We start from the raw sequence: 9,904 nt of genomic DNA, 5'->3' as shown, positions 1-9,904 counted from the left end.
AAGCACATCTTAAAGTTAGTCATGCTGCGATCAGTAGTAGGCATTCTTCAGGCTTGAGAGACTACAGTATGGTAATGTGCTCTGAATAGAGGTCTTGAAACAGCGTCTAGTGTGGCTGAGGCCAATTCAAGATAATCCCTTCCACACTGGAGACGAATACAATCTGTCCCCTGTCCAGCACCCTGATTTTGCTGGTTTCGGGACTGCCTCTTTGCCTTGGCCTGCTGGACAAGGGTCTCTTCAAATTGGGAGAGGCCATGATGAGCGTTCAGCCTGCCTCCAGGCTGAACGCTCCATGCTGGGATCAGTGACTAAATGTCTAGGCAATTTTAAGTGTTCTTTCATTAGTTTCTGAATATTATTGTTTCTAATGTCAGTTTTGGATCCGTTTATTCTTTTGCATAGAGACTGGCCCATTTCCATTAAGTAAAATCCTATGGGCAGCGTTGGCAAAACACATCACATAGAACAATGAGTAGGTATATGTTGCTGGTTGCATTCAGGGTTTCCTCTGTAAACATGGAGACACAGCTGGCATCCTAGTCTTGTTCCTGCATCAGTATCACTCTGTTGTTTCTGACAAGTAATCTTTTCAAGTTTCAGCAGCTGTCTGTATACAATTAGAAGCCTCCCAACCAGAGTCAAGGGAGGTGTCACTGACCCGGCAGCCTGTATATTGCTGATGTTTGGTTTTCACTGGGAACTGTAAGTTACAAGTGAGCTCTGTTATTTGGTCAGGGTTTGTGCTGTTGATCTGTTGTTGCTTTTCTTCATTTTGATGGGCTGATAGATTAGTCTGAGTAAAATGGCTTACTTAAATCCTCATGCAGATTTAACGTTTTACTGTTCAGCTGCCATTGGATACCATTCTGTGTTCCTTACTGTGAAAAAAAAGTTATCACCTGACAAGTTAATCCTTTTTCTAGTAAGACTTCTTTCGCTTTGTTTGGTGGGTTGTTATTGGTAAGTGTTTAAAAGTAAGAGCTTGCTCAGTTCAGATATTCCAATTGTAGGGGCAGTGCAGCAATTGGAATACTAGTACTGGCCAGATGCTTATGTAAATCCTAATTAATACTGCATCTACTATTTGGGGTTTCCTGCCATATACCCAAATTCTTTTCAGACGGCAGCAAGGTTCAGTTCCCATAAACTGCAGCTGCAGCCCCCTCCCAACCAGTATTTAACCTTTAATGAACATGCAAAAGCTCCACATATGTACACATAGAGGGTGTGCTGCTAAAGGCTGCAATTGTATGTCCTTGCCTGAATATGCTAGGACTAATTTGTGGGCCACTATGTATACTTAAAGACTCAAAAACCATAGATTTTTACATAAACTGAAATCAGAAAAAGCATGGTCTCTGCTATTAATGCTTTTGGAAGCACACTAGTCCAGTGGCTCTTAGGGTACAAATAATGGATTCCACAACTGAGCTGGTGGGAAAGGAATCTGTGCTCTGCTGGTGGGGGAGAAATCTACAATTTAGACAAGGTATTACCTGTATTTATGGAGGGATCACAGAGAAGCCATCTGAAATTAATTTTAAAACATTATGTTGCCTTTAAGATACTGTGGTTCACAGTTCTCATGGGAAAGAAACCCAGGAGTCTTCTACTTAGGTCTGAGATGCTGTACTTGAATCAAGTTAATCAAGTTCCGTGTTGTATTAAAACAGCCTTATTTTGGACATAACACTCCCTTCTTCATTATCGTTTTGAGGCAAGTAATTCCTTGTTACATCGCTTTAAATACCCTATGATGTGAATGGTAACAAATTTAATGAGGCATTGGGAACAGCTGAAATAACTTTTGTTACTGAACTAAGGGATCTTCCCTACATAGTAGATTACTGACTCTTGCAGAGAAGTGGCCACTAAAGATGGGGGCAGCCAGTGTTGTCATTGCGCCAATCGTGACAGTAGCTCAGCTGCTGTAGCCCCACCTCTGTGCTCGCCCAGTCACTCTGGCAAGGGGGCAGGAGGACAAGTCTCCTTGCTCAGCCCCAGAGTGGCTGGACGAGCGGAGAGGCAGGGTTGCAGCAGCCAATCTACTACCACAATTGGCATGGTGACAACAATGCCAGCCACATGCGCTGTGCAGTAAGTGGTCCAGTAGGATCTCAGGGTGGGAGATAATCAGGGCAGCCACCTGTGCTGGGGGCTTCGTATTTGTACATGAATGCAAAGCCTCCATCTCTAGTGGCCACCAATAAGCAAAGCAAAAAGCAATGTGTGCTGTTAATATATTGCCTTATAGTACTTGGAACACTCTTTGGGCTGTTTACAATTTAATTATGCAGGCTACACATTGCCCCCTTTGCTGGAGTGAGCAGGGTACTCAATTTACTGACCTTGGAAGGATGGAAGGCTAAGTGAACCGTGAGCTGGCTACCTGAGTCCAAGCTCAAACTCCAATCATAAGCAGCATATTCACTGCCGTTGTTGTTGTTGTTTAGTCGATTAGTTGTATCTGACTCTTCGTGACCCCATGGACCAGAGCACGCCAGGCCCTCCTGTCTTCCACTGCCTCCCGGAGTTGGGTCCAATTCATGTTGGTAGCTTTGATGACACTGCACAACCGTTTCATCCTCGGTCGTCCCCTTCTCCTCTTGCCTTCACACTTTCTGAACATCAGGGTCTTTTCCAGGCAGTCTTCCCTTCTCATGAGATGGCCAAAGTATTGGAGCCTCAACTTCAGAATCTGTCCTTCCAGTGAGCATTCAGGGTTGATTTCCTTCAAAATGGATAGGTTTATTTTCCTTGCAGTCCAGGGGACTCTCAAAAGTCTCCTCCAGCACCACAATTCAAAAACATCAATTCTTCGGTGGGTCAGCCTTCTTTATGGTCCACCTCTCACTTCCATACATCACTACTAGAAAAACTATAGCTTTGACTATGCAGACTTTGTCGGCAAGGTGATGTCTCTGCTTTTTATGATCCTGTCTAGGTTTGTCATCGCTTTCCTCCCAAGAAACAGGCATCTTTTGATTTAGTGGCTGCTGTCACCATCTGCAGTGACCATGGAGCCCAAGAAAGTAAAATCTGTCACTGCCTCCATATCTTTCCCTTCTATTTGCCAGGAGGTGATGGGAGCAGTGGCCATGATCTTAGTTTTTTGATGTTGAGCTTCAGATCATTTTTTGCACTCTACTCTTTCACCCTCATTACAAGGTTCTTTAATACCTCCTCACTTTCAGCCATCAGAGTGGTATCATCTGCATATCGGAGATTGTTGATATTTCTTCCGGCAATCTTAATTCCGGCTTGGGATTCCTCCAGTCCAGCCTTTCGCATGATGTATTCTGCATATAAGTTAAATAAGCAGGGGGACAATATACAGCCTTGTCATACTCCTTTCCCAATTTTGAACCAATCAGTTGTTCCATATCCAGTTCTAACTGTTACTTCCTGCCCCACGTATAGGTTTCTCAGGAGACAGGTAAGGTGGTCAGGCACTCCTATTTCTTTAAGGACTTGCCATAATTTGCTGTGGTCCACACAGTCAACGGCTTTTGCATAGTCAATGAAGCAGAAGTAGATGTTTTTCTGGAACTCTCTGGCTTTCTCCGTAATCCAGCGAATGTTAGCAATTTGGTCTCTAGTTCCTCTGCCCCTTGAAAATCCAGCTTGTACTTCTGGGAGTTCTTGCTCCACATACTGCTGAAGCCTGCTTTGGAGGATTTTGAGCATAACCTTGCTAGTGTGTGAAATGAGTGCAATTGTGTGGTAGTTGAAGCATTCTCTGGCACTGCCCTTCTTTGGGATTGGGATGTCGACTGATCTTTTCCAGTCCTCTGGCCACTGTTGAGTTTTCCAAATTTGCTGGCATATTGAGTGTAGCACCTTAACAGCGTCAACTTTTAAGATTTTAAATAGTTCAACTGGAATGCCATCACCTCCACTGGCCTTGTTGTTAGCTATGGTTTCTAAGGCCCACTTGACTTCACTCTTCAGAATGTCTGGTTCAAGGTCAGCAACCATCCTATCTGGGTTGTCTGAGATATCCAAATCTTTCTGGTATAATTCCTCTGTGTATTCTTGCCACCTCTTCTTGATGTCTTCTGCTTCTGTTAGGTCCCTACCATTTTTATCCTTTATCATGTCCATCTTTGTACAAAATGTTCCTTTATAGCTCTAATTTTCTTGAACAGATCTCTGGTTTTCCCCTATTATTTTCCTCTATTTCTTTGCACTGTTCATTTAAGAAGGCCCTCTTGTCTCTCCTTGCTGTTCTTTGGAAGCCTGCGTTCAATTTTCTGTAACTCTCCCTATCTCCCTTGCATTTTGTTTCCCTTCTCTTCTCTGCTATTTGTAAGGCCTCGTTGGACAGCCACTTTGCTTTCTTGCATTTCCTTTTCTTCGGGATTGTTTTTATTGCTGCCTCCTGTACAATGTTACGAGCCTCCATCCAAAGCTCTTCAGGCACTCTGTCCACCAAATCAAGTTCCTTAAATCTGTTCTTCACTTCCACTGTGTATTCATAAGGGATTTGGTTTAGATAATACCTCACTAGCCCAGTGGTTTTTCCTACTTTCTTCAGTTTAAGCTTGAATTTTGCTGTAAGAAGCTGATGATCAGAGCCACAATCAGCTCCAGGGTTTTGTTTGTTTGTTTGTTTTGTTTTTGCTGACTGTATAGAGCTTCTCCATTTTTGGCTGCAGAAAATATAATCAATCTGATTTCGGTATTGCCCATCTGGTGATTTCCATGTGTAGAGTCGCCTCTTGTGTTACTGGAAAATAATGTTTGTGATGGCCAGCTTGTTCTCTTGACAAATCTCTATTAAATTTTGCCCTGCTTCGTTCTGAACTCCAAGGCCAAACTTATCCATTGTTCCTTTTATCTCTTGACTCCCTACTTTAGCATTCCAGTCCCATATAATGAGAACATCTTTCTTTGGTGTCAGTTCTAGAAGGTGTTGTAAGTCTTCATAGAATTGGTCAATTTTAGCCTCTTCAGCATTGGTGGTTGGTGCATAAACTTGGATTACTGTGACGTTGAAAGGTCTGCCTTGGATTCATATTGAAATCATTCTATCATTTTTGAGATTGTATCCCATTACAGCTTTTCCCACTCTTTTGTTGACTGTGAGGGCTACTCCATCTCTTCTACAGGATTCTTGCCCACAATAGTAGATATGATAATCGTCTGAGTTGAATTTGCCCATTGCTGTCCATTTTAGTTCACTGATGCCCAGAATGTCAATGTTTATTCTTGCTATTTCCTGCTTGACCACATCCAGCTTACCAAGGTTCATAGATCTTACATTCCAGATTCCTATGCAGTATTTTTCTTTGCAGCATCAGATTTCCCTTTCACTTCCAGACACGTCCACAGCTGAGCGTCCTTTCGGCTTTGGCCCAACCACTATATTAGCTCTGGAGCTACTTTTACTTGTCCTCCGCTCTTCCTCAGTAGCATGTTGGACGCCTTCTGACCTGAGGGGCCCATCTTCCAGCATCATATCTTTTAGCCTTTTGTTTCTGTTCATGGGGTTTTCTTTGCAAAAATACTGAAGTGGCTTGCCAATTCCTGCTCCATGTGGATCATGTTTAGTCAGAACTCTCCTCTATGACCTGTCCGTCTTGGGTGTCCCTACACGGCATAACCCATAACTTCTCTGAATTACTCAAGCCCCTTCGCCACGACAAGGCAGCAATCCGTGAAGTACTATGGGTTAATGTAGTACTAACCAGTACTACAGGTTAACCACTGTTCCAATAGAAGGTGTAAGCAAGGCATAAAGCAGACTTAGTGTTCTGCTTGTTGTTGACTGGTGTAGGACCTCTGACAAGGCCATTTGTATATGTAAAAAACCTGTTTCAATAAAAATTCTCCACAGTAAGTATCAACATGGACTACTATCCTGAAGCATATACCCAGTAGCCTATGACTGAAGAATGACATCTACATGTGAATGAAATGATATGTAGTTTGAATATATTAAAGGTTCTCATTGGGGGGAAAAAAGAAAAGGAGAAAAAAGACACCACTAGATGTGCTTTAAAGGTGACTTTATTCTTTTTCATGAAACAAAGTTATATTTTGACAATAGTGACCCCAACTGAAAATGTAACTTTGCTTCAAATAACTGTTAATTAGTGCATGATTTCACTCAAATAATGAGTGAACTTTAGTATGAGTGAACTTTAGTATATACCTATGACTCCCCCCCCCCCCAAACAACTGGACTCAGTTAGCAATAGGTGCCTCTGTTGTAACTGAAGATTAATAAAACCACTACATTATAAATGTTAACCTGCTTTGTCTTATTCTGATGAGAACTTATGAAGGCACATTGTGGGGCTAATAAAAAAAGAGAGAAACACTGACTCATTTCTGAACAAAGTGTGGAGTCAGTAACACACCGTAACATTGTTCTGCACAAGTGCTGGTGGAAGTTCTTGATGCAAAGTTCCTTTTGCCCTCAAATAGGAAAAAGACTGGTTAAATTAAAATTCTCCACATCTAAAGTAGCCAAGGACACGTAAAGATGGGAACTGGAACAGTATAGTATGTTTTTAAAAAGAAAAGAAAAAAAAGAAAGAAGAATTGATTCAATGAAAATTCATCTCAATATTCCTATACACTATACTGCAGCAGTGATATAGTTCTTCCATACTGACATGATCACAAAGAACTGCAGGACCCAGAATCCTATTGTCCACCTATGTTTGTTTAAGGGAAATCATGTAAATCTTGGTGGGAAATTGATGCTTGTTAATGAAATGCTGGTTGTATTCTGGGTGTGTACATGATTGTGTGAGTGAGCCTATGTCCAGGGACGCAACGGACATCTTATTTATGAATGGCAGTCTGCCACCAAGACACATGATTCCCTTTACAGAAGCATAAATCAAAAATAGGATTCTGGCCAGCATCTTTGAATATATGGTCACTCCAAAGACTCAACACTCCCTTATATCCTCTTTAAAAAAGAAAGAAAGTTTACTGCCTACTCCAGCAGTTGTTGTAATGAAGAACTCTAGAGTTAGAAATGCCCTCAGTCACAGGAAATGAACACAAAAGGTATGTATGTTTCAAACAGGCTTTCATCAGTTGATGCATTTCCTCCACAGAGCAGGATGGATTAGCAAAATGAAACAATGTTGCCACACTTGGGTCCAGGGCTCTGGAGTTGTTTCTCGAGGTTCTGGATTGGCAACAAGTCATTATGCAAGAACATCACATTCGTGCCCAAGAATTGGCATTTATGCCGACATAAATACACAGAAGAGCATAAATCCATGACTTCCCCCATATGGACAAAACGTATGGAGCCAATTCATATTCTGTAGATGGGTAAAAACTTTCAAGCACCACCACACTTCTTCAGACAGACCATCAAAAGCAAAGCCATTTCCTTTGATGTTTCTCTGTGCAATTAAATATCCATTAAAAACACCCACAGTATTATACCAACATGAATCCTGTTTTTAAAACAACCACTTGTCCTGGCAGAAAAATAGGATGTTACATTTGGACAGTCAATTGGTTCCCTTAACGCACACACCTCCACCCCCAACACAGGAGCAGATTTCACAGTGATGGCAACTGAAGGACTTTAAATGTGTAAATTATGGACCTGGAAATTCCACCCCCCCAAAAAAAAAAAAATTAGAGGCTTCATCCATAGCAATTTTGCAGTTGCCTCAAAACAGTCAACCCACATGGCAGTGCTCTATGTGATCAATCTCAGTCACATCCATCACACGGAGGGTTTCAGAAGATATTCATGAAGGCCAGAAACTCTTCCTGTTTCATCTGGAGTCCCCAATGCAATAGTTACAGAGAAGAAAATATATAATTCTAACGGCTGAACGATAAAAAAGAGCTGCTCTCTTCACTCAGACAGTGGTTAACGTGATGTTTTGAAATGTGAAGGCTAAACTGCTCCCACTCCATAGCTGCTTTTTGTCCCTGTAGATAAAAGCCTTGCTTTGCTTATTTACCAAAGTTTGTATCTCTATCCAAGGCAAGGCCCTCCAATATCAGACTTCACCCGCAGCTTTGGAGGTTCAAAGAGAGACCTTTCCAGCCTGGATCCTCTCATATACACATTCATCCAGTGGTACATACTTGCCAAGTTTTATATCCAAGAAATATAACCGATCAGATGTCTGGTGGGGATTATAGCCTTCCCGTTGCAACCGGGTCTTCTGAATTTTGAAAGTGCCTATTGCAAAAAATGAAAACAAGAGACTAGGAAAAGTATCCACTTTTCAATAGAGAAAACAAGTGGCGAGACAAGAAAAATAGCTGTAACTGGAGTTGAAAGAAATCAATCAGATTGTAGGCTTTATTCTTATTTACTTTAAAAAGCAAATTACTTGCAGCACATACGGTGGACCCTCGACCTACAGAATTAATCCGTATTGAACAGTGTCCGTAGGTCAAAGTCTGTAGGTTGAAAATGCATTTCCCATAGGAATGCACTGAAAACCCATTAATCCATAACCCACCCAAGAAACACCTTCCCACACACAAAATTAAAATAAATTTTTAAAAATTACAAACTTTACCCCTTCCAGGGGTCCTCCACCACCGCCATTGCCGCTGCCAGAGGCCTCACAGAGCTCCCTCGCCACCGCCGACACAGGCTTTCCCAGGGTGGACCAGGCCTACCAGAGGAGGGCTTCCCCCGGTAAGCCTGGTCTACTGCCCGGGAAAGCCTGGGGAGTAGGCCGGGCCTACTGGGGGAAGCCCTCCCCTAATAGGCCCGGTCCACCCTGGGAAAGCCTGAGTTGTTGGTGGTGGGGGACCTCTGGAGGCCTTCCCCGCTGCCATGGGAGGCTTCTCGGAGGTCCCCCGCCACCACCGATCGTGCCTCCGGAGCACAATCGGCGGTGGGGGGGGGGACACCTCCCAGATGCCTCCCATGGCGGCAGAGAAGCTCTGGAAAGCATCCGGAGGCAAAATTTGAATTTGGCCCTTTCCCAGCCTCCCTATTCTGGTCCGTAGGCTGATTCTCCGGCTGCAAGTCGTTTGGAAATCTTGCGGCCAGAGAAGTACGTACATAGAAAAGTACGTAAGTGGAGCCATTCATAAGTTGAGACTCCACTGTAATTGAAAGGCATAATCACAGTTTAAAATTCAGCAAGATTCAGAGTAAGACTTTTCCAGACACACTGATAACTCATGAGACCAAAAAAAAAAAAAAAAAAAAATAGAGAGAGAGAGAGGCATTGCTGATATATAATAAATACATAATATATATATATATATAATAAATCCAATATAGAATATGTTCTGTTCTAGGCTGCAATTATACTGGCAAATATTACAGGATCTGGTGCAGAAGCAGAATGTGTGAATTTCAGCACAGCACTTTTTGCTTCAGATGCCTATTCCCCCCCCCCTTTTTTTTAAAGCTGGAGCAATTTGAACGATGTTTTCCCCATGTGATAACTTTTTTCCTTCTCCAAAAGGACAGGGAGCACAACTGTGGGCGATATGCTCGTGACCTACTAAGATGGGTGTTATGTTTTGGACAGTGGAAACACTGTGATCTTGCTTCTTTAGTTGCCTCAAGATACTTTTTAAATATTTTTTTAACAAACCAAGTTTAGCACTAGATCACTGCATTCATATGTCTGTTTAGTTCTAGATCAGTTTAGTTCTAGACAAAAGAAAAGATAAAAATCAATATGAAATAGAACAACTCTAGTGAATTACAGCAGAATACAGTAGTTCCTCAATGTGTATGTGTTTGCAAGTTATGGAGAACTTTGGGAAACTGTCCCATTTCCCTAATGCCATTCAACACTCTAAACAGCCCACCAGCTTTACAATGAACTATAAAAGATCTGGAGATCAGCAAAGGGTGGGATCAAATAAAAGAGCTCTGGTGCAGATCAAACTGCACTGGATTGAGAAGCCAGCATCGACACTGGCACTGAAATAA

At 42.3% G+C, this 9,904-nt stretch overlaps 1 protein-coding gene across 3 annotated transcripts in view; it reads right to left on the bottom strand.

Moving 5' to 3' along the window:
- Positions 1-5,999: 5,999 nt before the first annotated feature.
- Positions 6,000-9,904, bottom strand: part of SLC27A1 (solute carrier family 27 member 1) — a 43,883-nt gene continuing 39,978 nt past the window's right edge. For all 3 annotated transcript variants that reach the window (XM_020779369.3, XM_020779356.3, XM_020779362.3), the window contains exon 13: positions 6,000-8,176. In XM_020779369.3, coding sequence (XP_020635028.3) covers positions 8,019-8,176 — 158 coding nt within the window. In that variant the 3' untranslated portion in view covers positions 6,000-8,018. The remainder of the gene's footprint in view (positions 8,177-9,904) is intronic.

The sequence above is a fragment of the Pogona vitticeps genome, chromosome 2, assembly GCF_051106095.1.
Source record: "Pogona vitticeps strain Pit_001003342236 chromosome 2, PviZW2.1, whole genome shotgun sequence".
Lineage (NCBI taxonomy): Eukaryota > Metazoa > Chordata > Lepidosauria > Squamata > Agamidae > Pogona > Pogona vitticeps.
This window is presented reverse-complemented; position numbering and strand designations above follow the sequence as displayed.